The sequence below is a fragment of the Drosophila bipectinata genome, chromosome XR, assembly GCF_030179905.1.
Source record: "Drosophila bipectinata strain 14024-0381.07 chromosome XR, DbipHiC1v2, whole genome shotgun sequence".
NCBI classification, from domain to species: Eukaryota; Metazoa; Arthropoda; class Insecta; order Diptera; family Drosophilidae; genus Drosophila; species Drosophila bipectinata.
This window is the reverse complement of record NC_091735.1, coordinates 24,009,793-24,027,042: the sequence shown is the minus strand read 5'-3', so window position 1 is coordinate 24,027,042 and position 17,250 is coordinate 24,009,793. Positions and strand designations below refer to the sequence as shown.

General features: G+C 36.1%; 2 protein-coding genes across 13 annotated transcripts in view; both read right to left on the bottom strand.

Annotated features, from left to right (window-relative positions):
• Positions 1-17,250, bottom strand: part of dnc (phosphodiesterase dunce) — a 201,733-nt gene that overhangs the window by 54,705 nt on the left and 129,778 nt on the right. The window contains exon 1 of one of the 12 annotated variants that reach the window (XM_043213201.2): positions 8,563-9,287. The exons of 8 other annotated variants lie outside the window; for them this stretch is intronic. The gene's annotated coding sequence lies outside the window, so the exon portion shown is untranslated. Of the gene's footprint in view, positions 1-8,562; positions 9,288-17,250 lie in introns of those variants that run through there. 3 more of the 12 variants (XM_070283068.1, XM_070283069.1, XM_043213202.2) reach the window with 3 other exon arrangements.
• Positions 12,975-17,242, bottom strand: LOC138927779 (uncharacterized). The gene is made up of 3 exons (XM_070283095.1): positions 17,224-17,242; positions 16,393-17,104; positions 12,975-13,550 (listed from the first exon to the last, which is right to left on the bottom strand). Exons 1-3 carry the CDS (start codon positions 17,240-17,242, stop codon positions 13,547-13,549), a joined length of 735 nt encoding a protein of 244 aa, XP_070139196.1. The 3' UTR covers positions 12,975-13,546.

Genomic DNA, 17,250 nt, shown 5'->3' with positions numbered 1-17,250 from the left:
AAAGATATTGTACTAAAGTTCTTGAAAGTCTTAACCTTAAACACCCATCCCTAATTAATGCAAGCATCACGCTTCCATCTCTAAGCCTCACGTTATGCCTCCTCAGGCTCACGCTCACGTTCTCGCTCACGAGCCTGTTGGCTGTTCTGCGCTTTCGATTCAATCAATTCTTGATGTCTTTATTAATATTTATGCGATGCTGCCGACAATCTGCGTATCTGCCAGTATCCCCAGTATCTGTATCTGAATGTCAGAGTGTGTGTGAGCTTTTGCGTCACAGAGCTCTTCATAACGCGATTTTCCTCTCACCCTAACCACCAATCTCCCCTCTCGTTTGTGATTCCTTTGCTCTGCCCCAAAATGTATGCAATGAAAAATTTTTAAGTGCTTTAATTTTATTTTTCTTTTTATTTATTTTTTGGACGCAGCAGCTTTTGTGGCTCGTGGTGGTTCTTATGCAATAATTGAATTCTCTTTCAAAAAAAAAATTAAATTGCAACTCTAGCTTTAAGTTTTTTGCTTTTTTTTATTTTGCTAATTCGCCTTCTAGCTATTAATGGTCACGCCTTCTGAAACGCCCCTTTCGGCAAACATCTCACCTTTTGTTAAATCAACTCACGTAGTCGGTCATTAGATCAACTTTAATGCGATGCCGTTCACGTTTTTATTTACTTAGATCTCTCTTTCTCTCTCTTTGGTTCACTTTTAGCTTTAATTTATCATTCTGTCTTTATCTGGGCAAAGTAAGTTATAAATGGGGAACTAAGGGAACACCTTTGATAAGTTCACACATCGTTAAAAAAAATAATTGATTTTTGGTTAAACCTTAAAAGGGTACTTCCTCATTAAGAAAAATAAAAGTGTTGGTTAAGCCTTTAAAAAACATGTTATATAGTGTTGTAAAATGACAAAAAGGTAACACACTGAAGGCTTAAAAGCAAGGCTTGTACTACAGAATCTTAATAAAAAAGATTAACTTAAGAAGAAAGCCTCTCAAAGAAGTCTCTCTTTGACAAACAAAGAAGTGTTGGATAATCCTTTAGGATACTTTAATTAATAGTGTTGTCAAAGAGTAGAAAGTCACCCAGTGTTTGTTAATAAGTTTTAAAGCAATGCTAGTAATACTATCTCCTACCTACCACAACATTTTTTGAACATTTTGCGCTTCCCTTGCTTCAATTTTATTATCCAGCAGCGCCTGGGATCCCATTTCCTTCTGGCCACCTTATAAAAAAAGCTGCAAGGGTCGGGGTCGGGTAGCAACTTTAATTGAAATCTTTGCTCTGAAAGCGACTTTATGCAATTTCAAAATACTTCCTGACCCAGGAACAGAATTTTGCGGGCAAAAAGGCGAGGGGTATGGATGGAAGGATGGAATCTGCTTTGGCTGCTCTGCAAAAGTTTTCCCAAACAACTTTGGCTCAAAAGACAAAAGCACAGCAGAAGCAGTAGCAGCCAGTAGAAAAAAAATAGATGGAAAGACCAGAGAGAGAGAGAGAGAGAAGGGCCAAAGAAAACAAGAAAAACGGGGAAAATGGCAAATGGAAATTTGTTTTCCTTTCCCTTGAACAAAAAGCTAAAATAAAAAAAAATACCAAATAGGGAGAGTGACAGTTGTTGCTCTTTAACACAGATTGATGTTTCCCAGGAGGTACAGCCACATCAAAAGGTGAGTTACTATTTTTTTTTTAATTTTTTACTACTTAGCCCTCGCATTAAATGGCATCGCGTCACGCTTTATCGGTTATTGTATAGATATATGGCACAAAATGATCGGTCATTATGTCATAAAGCTGATGGCAATTAACTTTGGATCGGGGTACGGATCGGATCAGAACGGTATGGAATTGATAGCTCATATGGGGGATCATAAACCGGCAGCCGATGAGCTCTAGACGACTAATTGTTAACTTTGCAAATTGGTTTCAAAACAATAATCGTAACCGATCAAGTTTATAATGTTAGGGTGTTTTTGTTTTCCAGATAAGACACTGTAGACTGGCTACTCTTACAAATATTTTTGTAATTAAAACCAAAAGAACTGACCCAAAATCTAAACCCTAATAATAATACTTGTTTTATGGATGGTCTGGGGTCTGGTTTTTCCCACAATAATAAAACCAATGACCAGGTTCATAAATGAAAAGAAGGAGGGGGTTTCCTTTTTGCGTCGTTTGTCTAGCATTATTATTAGCCTCAGATATCGGAGAGAGATGGTGAGAGGGCAGCCTTATTTTATGGCGATCATGAAAATGAAAAATAAACTCAAAGACGATACAGAAAACAGAATGATTTTATGGAATCGGTAGCCGTCTGATAGAAATGTCTGTATTTAAGTGTGTGTGGGGTTGGAACTATTAATGATTACTTTTAGTTGATGGAGAGAGGGGGTCTCTTTTCAAATAAACTGAGACAACAATTCAATACATATCCTTTTTGGACACTGAAATCAGTTTGGCTTGACATTGACGTTTGTCATTTGTGATGGCAGAACGGAAATTAAAATCCCAACATTTCCAAGGAAAAACTATAGGCTGCTGTTCCCTTTTGTACAACCAAAGGAATATATATTTTATAGTTGTATCTAAAACTATTTGCTGAGATTAATTAAGATCTAACAAAAAAAAAATCATTAAAGGCCTTTATTTGAATGTTAAGCTTGGTGCTTTTTTATATCATTTTCTGTTGGCTCTTTTTATGCCTCTGGACGATTCATTCTCATTTGGCCAAACAGTTTTATGGCTTCCCAGGAGGAGCCACAACCAGAGCCCGAACCAGAGCCATGAAATGAAAACTTTCTTTTCACGGCCCAGGTGAAGCGGCATAAATCTCCCCACCTACAGCCTGCCAAGGTAAATGCCCATGTGGGATGGACCCAGGTCGAGAAGGAAATAAAACGCAGCCAGGAGACGACCTAGTTTTTATCTCTATAGTCTCTATAAATATTTTTAAATTAATTAAATCCAATTATTACTGAGAATAAGCAAACTAGGAAGGGATAATGATTCTACTACCATTTTCTTAACCACAATTCCCATTTTATTTCGTTCATTTTTTTCTCCTCAAAACACACGTGCGTATAGAATTTTTATTTTATTTTTCACATCGCTTCACATTTTCTTCGACGGTTTTTCTTGGCATTTTGCAATTATTGCTCCGTCTGTTTGGGGAATGTTGGGAAAAATTCTGCTAGCACAGGAATTTTCAATGTAAATAGTGCTTCTTCAAAGGCAGCCCCCCTCTCAGTCCTGATGGTCTTGAATTGAGAAAGGTTCAGGTTCGAGCGTTGTGGGTTCAGGGAAGTATTTAGAAAAAAATAATAAAAAAAAACTGTATGAGAAACTATAGAAAAGCAATTAATTAAGGTATTTATATGAAAACGTTCCTGTTTTTTTTTTCGCTCAGCTTATGCTTTGTGAATTAATTATTGGCATTTTTTATCGTGGTTTTAACGTTAATTAGTGAGTGGACTTTTTAGAAATAATAGAGGAAGCTATTGAGGCTTTTTTTATCATAAAAGATGAAGCAATTAATCATTTCTAACATTCATCATAAATAAGCTTATCATCAACATATGGTAAAGTAATCGATAAATTTCCGATAGAATTGATGATATTGAATGAACCCTACCCTATATTGAATGATATATTGAACCCTACAAATTAATGACTATCGATAACATTCTTGATATATTTAACCTTTCAACACAATGATGTGATTGAGAACTATCGAATAAATATCGTCTTAAAGCAATAAACATTAAAAAATCAAAAATTATCAATAAAAATCGTTTACATCCGATAAAGTAAACGTTTTTCTTTTCCTAATCATTTTTAACAATCATCCTAAGTAAAAATTACACATTATACAGTGATAGATAAAATAAGCCAAAAAAATCGATACTTATCGATAACAACCTTTATGGAAAGAAGTAATCGCTTTTCTAGCCAAATAATAACATTCCTTTAACACATGAATATTTAACCTTTGGCCAAGCCTTGGTGACCTTTCGCATCGAATTAATCAAAACTTTTGAGTTATCCAATTAGCGCGTCGAAAAGTTTATCACCTCGCCCATAACATAACCTCAAAAACCATAACCCCCCCCCCCCCCCCCCCCCCCCCCCACAGCTCGCCAGCCATTGGAAGTGACAGTTGGAATCCCCTATTTCCGATGGCCAGAATGGAAGTCATAAAAGTGAGTGAAACGAGAGGAGCAACGACAGAAGGATGAAGATGAAATGGAGATGGAAGCGATAGAAAGAGAGGGGCAACGCTTGCGGTGAACTTCACACAACACATAATTGCTGGAAGCGAAAGAGACGGGAGATGGTATTCCGATTCTCTGGCGAAAGAGACGGCCTGTTAGAGACGGCCGCTCCAGCCTGGAGATTTGGGTGGGAATCCCATTGCTTACCGTTATGGAGATTGAAGACGCGAATGGGGCGTAAAAAATGTGGGCCAGGGGGCGGGGGGCTTGGGACATAAAGTGTAGCAGCTGGTTTAGTAGGAAGGAAAACATAAATGAAAATCAATAAATAAAAATTTTATAGCACGCAGGCAAAAAAAAAAATGAAAAAGCTTAAATTAACTCACGCACACATCGCTAAAAAAAAAAAAGGAGAGAGAGGGGGGAGTGGATGGTTGGATGAGGAGGAGAAGAAGGCTGGTGGTCCAAGCCAAGTTTTAGAGGCAGAGCTGCAAAAACCGCCAAACAAAATCAATAAATTTTGCAACCGCACAGGGGCGCCCCTATTGTAGCGATAGAAGAGAGAGAGCCATTTGGCAAGCGAGGGAGACGGCATGCTAATGCAATTGGCCAATAAATCATCGCATAAAACTGCATAAAAATGTCAGAATTACAGAGAGAAAAATTAAAAAAAAAAAAATAAGAGTCTAAAACTATATACATTTTAGATTTTAAATATTTTTTCTATATTTTCAGTCTATCTTTCCATATATATATTTTTTAAATTATTTTTTCTCTCTGCATAAATAGTTCCATTAGATGAATAAAGCTTAAAGATACCCCCCGCACCTAGCTTAGTCAATCACAGCTGAGTGCATCAAGCCATCAATCAATTAATCAATCAAATAAATGTCCGACAACAACAAGCGCCTCTCAATCGTTTACATCAATCAGCAATTTGCTATCAATTAGATAAAAGCCTTATCGTTCAGTGACGAAAGCAGCAACCCCCCTTTTAACTCACTCAACCCACTCTACTTTTTTTTTTTTTTTTTGTCGTTAACCCACTAAGCGTACTGAGTACGCGGAGCACTGTGAGCACACTTCAGTATGATTTATGGCTAGAAAAAAAGATAGCCACAGTTGTATTAGCCAAATTCGTAACAAGAATCTGGAGTCTAGAATCTAGAAACTAGAAAGTTAGCTACCGACACAAAAAAAAACAATCGTTTGGAACACATATTGACCATAAATCTGTATAACACTAGTGGTCATAAATCAATATTCAAATGCGACGTCAAAACAGTCAACAGTGAGCCATAAAAAGCAAGAAACACACACCATTTCGCTAATCGCAAAAAATAAAAAATAAAGGTAGTTGAGGTTTTTCGAGTCTCGGGTGGCGCCAAACAAAACAAAAAATTCAAATCGTATCTGATCAGATCCGATCGCTTGAACTTTGCCCTCTTATAAATCCCATCATGCCGTCAGGTAGTGTAGTGTATTTCTTTTCTTTTTAAACACTCTCGGCCGTTTAAATAGTTTCATATATACGATTTTTAATAATTGAATTCACAATTATGACCATTAAAATACAAACACGAAATAAAATGGAGAAAAACGCATCGGAATTCCATTGGCTTGTCTTTGGAGGTTTATTAATAGGAAGTACGTGACTGGCAGTACGATGCGGAATTATAGCCCATTTAATGTGTGACAGACCCAAACCCGAGAGAATATTATTCAACATGTCGCGATGTGGGTGGCCCATAAGTGCCAAAAAATATATGTATATAATTTTTTTTAGAAAAATTAGTATAGTTTAGAAAATGTCTAAGATGCTCCAGGTTTAGAATTATATGAGCAATTTTATGTTATGAGTATTTTATTATTATTTTTATTGGAAAAAATATATATATATATTTGTAGACATGGAAAGTATATACATATTTTAAGAAAAGAAATATAAATATTTAAGAAATTAAATAAAGAATATTTAAAGAGTGGAATTATTATTATAAATGCCTCAAAAATATCAAACAACTCCCTACTTGAGATTCTAAGAGTCTCTCTTTTAAGAGTATTCTAAAGTTATTTGACTTTTTTATTGAAAAAAATATTTAAACATTTGTAGAAATGGAAAGTATATATATTTTTTGTAGAAATATCTATCAAACAACTGTCTATTACAGAAATACATATATTTTGTTTTAAAATACCATAAAAACTGCCTCAAAAATATCATACAACCTCCTAGTTGAGAATTATAAGAGTATGCCTGTCCCCTATTTGACTTTTGTTGGGCAACAACTTTTGATTTACTTTGCTAAAAAGTTATTTAAACTTTATGCAAAACGAAAATGTCCAACTCTCCGGGTTTGTTTACAATTTTTGCTTTGATTTCGATTTGATTTTGGCGGCCAAGCCAAGCAGCAAATAGAATTTCGCCTTGCAAATAAATAGAATAAATGTTAAAATGTGAAAGGCGGGAAGAAGGCGGTGCTGCCCTAGGATCTGGGATCCCAAGAATCCAGGGATGAGTGAGAAAAAAGGGAACCCTACCCAGGCACCACCCAAAAAACCGGACCCGTGGTAAATTACATTTAAGAAATCAACGCGCGACGGCCGGCCCAAGATGGAGTTAAACTTTTCTCTGTGAAAATTCAGTGAAAAGCATCTCGTCGTCGTCGTTGCCGGCTCACGTTCATTTTCCTCTTCTTCTGCTCAATGAACAGACGAGAGAGATAGCTGGATAGATGGAGCAGGAGGGAGTTAGTTTAGAGAAAGGGAAATATACAGAAATCTAAAGAAAGTGGGCGGGTCGCGTAGAAAACCGGGAGCTGAAAATTCAATTTGATTTGATTTGATTTTCGTTCTCGTTTTCGTTTGAATGCACAGCACAAAAAATAAAAATAAAAATAAATAGAAATAAAGAGAGGACTAAGGGTAGTAAGATGGAGACACTAAAGAAATGATATTAAATTAGTTGAAATAGAAAATAAAATAAGCGGGATGAGTCCAGGGAAGGCCAAAGAAGGTACAAGTTTTCCTGGAAAGCTTCCAAAACTTTGTACCACTTGTAAATAGATGGCTTTTACGATAATGGCTAAAGGATAAGCTTGCTAATCGATGTTAATCGATTTAAACCGAGGTTTTTTTTTTCTGAACGATATTAAACGATAGAAAACGATAAGTGATTAAATGGTGTTTTTAGTGTTTTTAAAATTTTTTAAAAATATTTTTAATAATATTCTAATCGATATTAATCGATGTTTTTTGGTTTTCTGAACGATATTAATTGACTTAGTTCAACAAAATACCCAGAAATCTTAGAAGCCTCCCTCCCCTTTACAAATTCAAAATATTCACCTATCTTATCAATATTATAATCATTTTCTGGCTAAAAATTTGTTTTAAAAAATTTTTTTAGTTACCAAGAAAACAACAAAAATAATAAACCGATAAGAAAAATAACTAAAAACGTTATTTATTTTTTGTTAACCCTGATAAACTGATAAATAATTTTTGGTGATAAATAAAAAGGTCAACAAAACGGAATAAAAAAAATTTAATTTTCATAAAATATGTTTATAAACTTTACCCTTGTAGTATTTTGTATTTTGTTTTTTGTTCAGTGTATAACAGCTATACTGTTTACTCAACAAATATAACAAGAAATATATAGGTAAATAGTGTGACAAAGTTATATACGATTTTTAACGCAATTCTTATCGCACGCACACGCAAACAAAAAAAAAAAAAACATTAAAGAACACGCGACTGAATAGTTTTTTTTTTAATACAAAAAAAATAAAAACAAACATTAATGAATGTTTTTTGCGGTAAAAAAAATAGAGATTTTCCATTCAGAATGTGTGGCAAATGTTGTTATTGTGGTTTTGTTGCTCTGATAAAAATCAACAGTCGGCAACGCCGGCGCTGCAGTCGCCGTCGCAGTCGGCGTTGGCGCCGTTTCGTGCGGCCGGCGAACCAAAAATGCTTTTTTTGGGTGCCGTTTTGTGTTTTTCTTTTTTAATTTGGTGGGGGTTTCTTTTTTTTTTGTTGAAATTTAATTTTTTATTTGTATTTATTTGCCACACGAGGTTGTGGTTATGCTGTTGTTTGTTTTTTTTTTAATTTAATAGCACAGGGACATGGCCATTAATTGGAAAACTTTATTTTTCAGATTTTTTGTCCATTATTTATTTTTTTTAACTTAAATTTATTCATTTGTTTTGATTTTTTTTTTTATATTAGATTTGCATTTGCTCTCCCTTGCTCTTGTTGTAGCACCCCCCGGCCCCAACAACCCATTTTACCACCCCCACCCTTCCTCTCTCTTTCGCACACTTGCTCTCCTTTCTCTCTCTTACTCTCTGTGTGTGTTTTGTTTATTTGTCCGTTCCACTTGTTTTCGCTTTTAGTACTTGTCGTATTTATTTATTTTCATTTCTTTTATTTTCTCTCTATTTTTTTTTGGCATTTTTCGGACACTTTTTTTTGGGGGGGTTCTGTGTTTAATTTTATTTTGTTTTTATTTACTTGTCTCACCAGCTACCCGTTATTATTATGCACACTTGTACTGCTCCGGCATTTGTTTCAATTATGCTGCATTATAATTCCACCAAACAAAATTGTTTATTCCGATTGCGAGTTATTTTTTTTTTTGCGCGACTCGAAAATTTTAAGCGAATTTTCTGTGTGCGGAGCGAAAAGCAGCGAACGGGCGAAAGAACGAGAACGAGAAAGAACCAAACGCTGTTATATGATGATGGAAGCGAAACGAAACGAAAACGAAGCCAACGTCGCTGCCACTGAAGCGCACGCTGCGCTGCTGCTAGCTGCTATCACAGTGCCCGGCAGCGCCGCCAACAGCGGCAGAGAGACGAAACGAAGCGAAGCGAGGCGAAAAACGAATTGAGAATCGAGATTGAGGCGAAGGCGAACGAGCCAGCCGACCATCATGGCCCCGATGCGTGGGTGCGAGCGAGATGGAGCAACGGAGAGAGGCAAAATGCACTGAACAAAGCCGGGGGTGGGGTGAATGTTGTGCAAAATATTTTTAAAGTTCATTTTAATTGGTATTTAGGATGTCATAGTTTGATGAAAAATTAAAAGAAATTATCTTAGACAAGTTGGTGATACTTTTAAAGAAAGAAAGAGTATTATAAAGTCCTTATTAAATTAAAAAAAAAATGATTAGATATGTGTTTAAATATTAAAGGGAACTAATTAATGAAGTTGTATAAACAAGAAATCATTTTATATTTTTCAAGAAAATAAAGAGAAAAGTGTATTGGTAACTTTAAACACTGAAAGAAACGAAAACAAATATAAAATACATATCCATTGGAGGAAAAAAGTAAAATAATAAAGACATGTTATTTTATAAAAAAAAAATATTTAAAAACAAAAAATTATATTATAGCTTATATTTGAAATCGAACATAATTTTCGAACAACTCCAATAGTATGTAGAATTTATTTATAAAAAAAAAAATTCTTTAAAACAAGTCCTAGTTTTTAAGGAAAGAACATTTTTAAGGAAAATCCTAATCTAAGAACTTTTAGAATCACATTTTACAATACCCTATTTTTGATTGTTTTAAAAATTATTTTCAAAAGAAGGTTAACAATTTTTCCAAGTGCATATGATGCGTACGAAGGGCGGGCAGGTGGAAAACAGAAGCAATAGAATACCACGAGAGCAAGAGAGAGAGAGTTAGAGTGGGAGAGAGAAGAGCTGCGAAGAAAACACTTGACAATTGAAATTGAAAGTTGTAATGAGACCAGCGACTTGAGATTCATCATCAAACAGCTGCCGCTGATTGTTCTCTCTCTCTTGCACACACTCCCCATCTCACTTACACACCGAAGACCCCATCTTCTCTTTCTTCCCCCTCACGCACTCACTCCCCCCCAAGCCATAGCGACAAATAGCGGAAATCCAATTACAAGCAGAACAGGCAGACATTGTGTCGTCTTTCCTCTCCTTTTTTTTTTTTTTTTTTTTTTAATCATTATTCTTTTTTAACTTAACAAAAAGTCCTAAAAAATGGCCAGGATATATATTTGGCAACAACAACAACAATAAAGAGAGGTGTGGATAGGGGGGGGGGCTTTTAAAATCGGCGTTCGGGGAATACAAAGCAAAAACATGTAAAAATCTGCATACAGAAATCTCATGTAAACACACATGTGCGATTTTTTGTTGGGATTTCTTTCCTTTTTTTTATGGTTTTTGTTTTTGTGGGTCGACATCCATAAATTGGTTGTCATATTTTTGCAGCTTAATATATTAAGCCCGGACAGTGCTCTATTCGGCCATCAAGTCAGAGTGGTTGGCCAATCGATTTAATTGCTATTTTAAAAGATTAATTGTTTTTTAAAACTAAATGGAGAGTTTCCTTCAAAAGAGGGTAAACAGGAATATATTATTTTGATGGCACTAATTTTTAAACGACTTTACAAAAGGGGATTTGGGGAATCTGATCAGGATTGGGGAAGATATAGCCATCACAGTGGGCCCTATAGGGAAAAACCCCATTTTTAAGGGATCCCATCAGGAAAAATGGACAAAAAATCTGAAAAATATTTTGTCTCGGGATTTTGATGCAGAATGGTGGAGAATCGATCTAGAAATCGTTTAAGGTACTCCGCTTGAGAATCGGATGAGAATTGAGGAAGATATAGCCATCACAGTGGGCCTAATAGGGAAAACCCTCATTTTCAAGGGGTCCCATCAGAAAAAATGGACAAAAAATCTGAAAAATATTTTGTCTCGGGATTTTGATGCAGAATGGTGAAGAATCAATCTACAAATCGTTTAGGCTACTCCGCTTTAAATTCGGATGAGAATTAGGGAAGATATAGCCATCACAGTGGGCCCTATAGGGAAAAACCCCATTTTCAAGGAATCCCATAAGGAAAAATGGACAAAAAATCTGAAAAATATTTTGTCTTGGGATTTTGATGCAGAATGGTAGAGAATCCATCTAGAAATCGTTTAAGGTACTCCGCTTGAGAATCGGATGAGAATTGAGGAAGATATAGCCATCAGAGTGGGCCCTATATCGGAAAACCCCATTTTTAAGGGATCCCATAAGGAAAAATGGACAAAAAATCTGAAAAATATTTTGTCTCGGGATTTTGATGCAGAATGGTGGAGAATCGATCTACAAATCGTTTAAGGTACTCCGCTTAAGAATCGAATGGGAATTGGGGAAGATATAGCCATCACAGTGGGCCCTATAGGGAAAAACCCCATTTTCAAGGGGTCCCATCAGGAAAAATGGACAAAAAATCTGAAAAATATTTTGTCTCGGGATTTTGATGCAGAATGGTGGAGAATCGATCTACAAATCGTTTAAGGTACTCCGCTTAAGAATCGAATGGGAATTGGGGAAGATATAGCCATCACAGTGGGCCCTATAGGGAAAAACCCCATTTTCAAGGGGTCCCATCAGGAAAAATGGACAAAAAATCTGAAAAATATTTTGTCTCAGGATTTTGATGCAGAATGGTGGAGAATCGATCTACAAATCGTTTAAGGTACTTCGCTTGAGAATCGGATGAGAATTAGGGAAGATATAGCCATCACAGTGGGCCCAATAGGGAAAACCCTCATTTTCAAGGGGTCCCATCAGAAAAAATGGACAAAAAATCTGAAAAGTATTTTGTCTCGGGATTTTGATGCAGAATGGTGGAGAATCGATCTACAAATCGTTTAAGGTGCTCCGCTTAAGAATCGAATGGGAATTGGGGAAGATATAGCCATCAGAGTGGGCCCTATATCGGAAAACCCCATTTTTAAGGGATCCCATAAGGAAAAATGGACAAAAAATCTGAAAAATATTTTGTCTCGGGATTTTGATGCAGAATGGTGGAGAATCGATCTACAAATCGTTTAAGGTACTCCGCTTAAGAATCGAATGGGAATTGGGGAAGATATAGCCATCACAGTGGGCCCTATAGGGAAAAACCCCATTTTCAAGGGGTCCCATCAGGAAAAATGGACAAAAAATCTGAAAAATATTTTGTCTCTGGATTTTGATGCAGAATGGTGGAGAATCGATCTACAAATCGTTTAAGGTACTCCGCTTGAGAATCGGATGAGAATTAGGGAAGATATAGCCATCACAGTGGGCCCTATAGGGAAAAACCCCATTTTCAAGGAATCCCATAAGGAAAAATGGACAAAAAATCTGAAAAATATTTTGTCTCTGGATTTTGATGCAGAATGGTGGAGAATCGATCTACAAATCGTTTAAGGTACTTCGCTTGAGAATCGGATGAGAATTAGGGAAGATATAGCCATCACAGTGGGCCCTATAGGGAAAAACCCCATTTTCAAGGAATCCCATAAGGAAAAATGGACAAAAAATCTGAAAAATATTTTGTCTCTGGATTTTGATGCAGAATGGTGGAGAATCGATCTACAAATCGTTTAAGGTACTCCGCTTGAGAATCGGATGAGAATTAGGGAAGATATAGCCATCACAGTGGGCCCTATAGGGAAAAACCCCATTTTCAAGGAATCCCATAAGGAAAAATGGACAAAAAATCTGAAAAATATTTTGTCTTGGGATTTTGATGCAGAATGGTAGAGAATCCATCTAGAAATCGTTTAAGGGAAGATATAGCCATCCCAGTGGGCCCTATAGGAGAAAACCTTCCCCAAACACCGTTTTACACCGTTCTTTTTTTTTGACTATATATATAATATATATATATCTGCTTATAATATATATATATCTGCTTATAATATATATATATTTTCAGATCAAAAACCCCTAGGGGTTAACCTGTATTTCTGCTAATCTTTTCGGCTGCTTCTCCTTTCCCCCATTTTTTTATCACATGTGATAAAAAATAAAAACGACAATAGCCTCGAATTTATTTGCTTTTCTGGGGGCTTTCATTGGGATTCTACAAAGCGTGCCGACTCTTTGGATTCTTATCAGAAGCCAGCCAGCCCAACAACAATGCTCTCTTATCTAAAAACAAAAAAAAAAAAGAGTAAAGACCAACAATACGTATATAGCACCTGTCGAAACCAGAGACCGGCCCCTTCTAGGGGCCCTTTATGAATATAGCTACAAAAAAATAAATAAAATACACATGGTGTTTGTGCTTTTTGTACAAAAGAGTGAAAACTATGTGGAAGCCCTTGAAAAAAATTTAAATAAAATTTCAGGGAGTTCTTTACTTTATAGTTTTTAGATAAATTTGGGAAAGAATAATGTAATAACTAGCTTTCAATGGTAGTTTAAGATTCCAAATATGCTCACCCCACTTTATGGATTTTATAGATCAGTTGGTACAATACATAAACGCTATAAAATGCTTTCAATCGACTTACCTATAAATAGAGAAGATAAAAAAGGTTTAATTAGTAAGTTAATTAGTTAATTATTATAGTTAATATATATGTTTTTATAGAAAATATTAAATATACAAAAAAATATATGAGATAAAGTCTTTGATGCTGTAACCTAATAAAAATTAATCGAAATTAGGGTTGATTATAGTCTGAAATTTATCGAAGAAAAATATCGATTCTAGATCTATTAAAAAATTATATTATTTGATTACAACCCTATCTAAAGACTATTTAACTCTAAAGATATATTTAGATGCTAAATAATTTAAATATAGCTAATTTAAATATTTAAACAAAATTCTAAAAAAAAAACTCCTTTGAAGTCAAAAGTGAAAGGAAAGCGGTTAGCATGTGGGTGTTGGATGCTTTACTTTCAGCTTCTTATAGGATTCCCTGGCATTTCTGGCCTTCTTTGGGTTTCACATTCGAGAGTTTTGAGGTTTTTTGTTTGTGTTTGTATTTCTGTTTGTATTTTTTTTATATTTTTCTTGGGGATGTTTGGTTTCTGTGCCTTTGAGCAGCAGATTTACATTTTACGCAATTAATGCAAAAAATACTACGAAAGGAAAATAGCAGGCGTTAAATGCTAATTGCCAAATGTGAAACAAACAGATGACAAATAAATAAAATAAAGAGGTGGGAGGGAGGTGGAGGGCATTGACAACCTTGAACTTTGACCTCGCAGCATTCTAATCTTTTGCCTAAAATTTGATTGCCTGGCTGGGCTGCCACCAAGAAAGAAAAAAAAAGAACCGGGAAAAATAAAAATAAAATAAAAAAAAAAAAGAAGTGAAAAGCTTTCTCTGCTTATGGCTCTGCCACTGCCTCTGTCGGCTGAGGCAGAGTCACCTGAGCAGCAGTCTGAGCTTCTTCTTCTACAACGTCTTTCATGATTTTCTTCGTCCTTATCGGTCCTCTCTTTCCCAAAACGAACACTTGACGACAGAACCCCGTCTCTTTCTAGCCCTTGGATGATTTTTGAAGGATATATGGCAGGATGGTAGGCTGTAAGGATGGCAGGCTGTAAGGATGGCAGGCTGTTAGGATGGCAGGATGGTAAAAGTAATAATTAGTCCCAAGCGGGTTTCTCATAGCCCAAGCAGCTTAGCGAGAGTGTGGGAGAATGTTTTCGGGGCCCGAGGACGAAGGATAACAGGCGGCTATGGAATGGTGGGAATGGTCAATGGGATATTCTCTGATTCACTGATTGGAATGTCCTGGGTCGATTATTTGCAGGAAAATCAACTGGTAATTGAGTTAGTTCCTGATTACCAAATCAATATAAAGTGAATGCCTAATGGATTATGAAATCTACATTTAGAATTTCTCCATCAAAGATATTTATTATTAATAATTCCTTTTGATTTATCAAGTGGGGTTTTAAATAAAAATATACATATGATATTTAAAGAAGGGATAATATTCATTCAAGAAAATAATTTTAAAAAAATTAACAAAAGACTCGTGACTCTCTCTAAATACTTCGTATATATAATTAATATCACATGCTATATGGCATGCATGCCATGATATTGGTCCATAGACTTCACTCGATCGTTCTCCCTGCTCTGATTGATCCTCAGAGGGTTTATTATTAATTATTATTCCAATTCGCATTTTGTATTCCCCACGCGAGATCGTGTGCTATCGAAAAATTAACTTTATACTCTAACAGAGGGTATAACTGATTTATAAACTATTTTAAAATTATATTTTAAAATTATAATATAATATTTTTAAAACCTTATTTAAATAAAAGTCTATTTAATTATGAAAAACATTTATTTTTTTTTTTTAATCTTTTATAGAGCATCTAATATTTCGAATTCTTCTTCTATATTTTTCTTTGTTAGATAAGCGACGCTTTGCATGGAGACCTGGGTCCCAGTCCCAGTCCCGGACCCGGTCATGCTTTATTTAACAAATGGCACAACCCACGGGCAGAAGTATAGTTTATGAATAGAATTCTAACAACTTAATTATAGATATCGTCGGAGAGAGATCTCTCTGGGGGTGACTTGTGGGGGGAAATTACAGGTGGTGGTGCCTAGTCTAGGCTATACGATGAAAAAGAAAAAGATATAATTTTTTTCTATTTTTTTAAACATTCAGAAGATATCTCCCAGTAGATACCTATTTTTACTCCATGGGGGCGTTATAAAATGAGTTTAATGATCTATTTGAGGTTGAAGTCTGTAATTTTTAATGATATTTATAGAGAACGGTTATAAAAGAACGAGTTTTAAGATTCAATTGTTGTATAATCGATATTTTTATCGAAAGAAAGGTAATTTTTTGTAAGAAATCGATTAATAATATAGATATCAATAATATTAATAATAGAATAATAAAGACGCAACTATAGAAAAAAAGGACTGTTTTTTTTAATTTAAAGATTAAATACTATTAAGCTTAATGAAAATCCCTTATCGATATATATCAAATATTTAACGATAAATAAGCTTGCTTAAATCAATAGAACCAAATCACTGTTCTCTAAAAATGTAAAGAAAAGTAATGTAAAGATCTGTTTCGATAAATGTCGATTAATTTTCGATAAGTAAGGCTTGTGAAGTCTTCATTTCCTATGAATATCTTTGGATTAAGATCAATATTCCTTACAAATCTATAGAATAAATACTATTTATCTTTCTCAATATTATTTTCGAACCCCTGTTATTTCTTCAATAGCTGCCATATATTAAGAAACTTAAACCTCCCCGGTTTGAAAATCGTATTAAACAAATATTTTTAAACAAATTTTTAATCAATATCGATAACCTCGATAACTATCGATATGTAATCGCTATCGCTTCCTCACCTGGATGGCGAATTACGAAAATTATAGCAGCAACAGCAGAACGAGCACACCATATACACCAGAAAATTGATGCTGCCGCACCACGTCGACGTCGAAGTATTACCGCTGCTGCTGCCGACGCCGCTGCCACAACCGCTGCCCAAGTTGCCCGTTAATGTGGCGCTTGAATTCTCCTCTGTTGCAGCGCTGCTACTGCGCTGTTCTCGCTCCTTGTCGCGGTCACGGCACAGATCCAAGCCCGCTGCCGCTGCGATGATCGAGGCGGCCGATGATTTGCGTCGTCCTGCAGCGTAGCCGCTGACTGCGCTGCCTGCTTCAACGTTGCCGGATTTCAGGAATTTTTTCAATCGCGGCGCGTGACTTTCGAGGGCGGGCGGGGCACTGCAAGTGGAGCGTTTACGCTGCTGCTCGGCCACCGATGACGCTGTTGGCGTTGCAGTCGCTGCTTTCTTCAGGCGCTGCTGATCATCCACGAAGGATATTTGCTTCCACTTCTTCTTCTTTTTCACTTTGGCGGTGGCTTTTAACAAATTTCTTGATCTGTATGTTGTTGTTGTTGTTGTTGTTGTTGCTGATGTGGTGGTTTGTGTGGTTGCTGTTGCGGTTGCTGCTGCTGCTGCTGCCGCTCCTGCCGGCGGCGACTGCGCTGCAACGGCGACGTCGACGTCGTCGTCACTTTTGGCCGCCAGTTCAGATACTTTATTGCCGCCGACTTACACGCACACATACAAGCTAAACAGCAACAAGGACATTGCCAGCTCCACACACACACTCCCACACATACGCAGCCACAGGACCGCTCTGCTCACGCGGCCAGCGCGCTGCGTCGACGTCGCGGTGGCGCCTTCATTTGGTGTT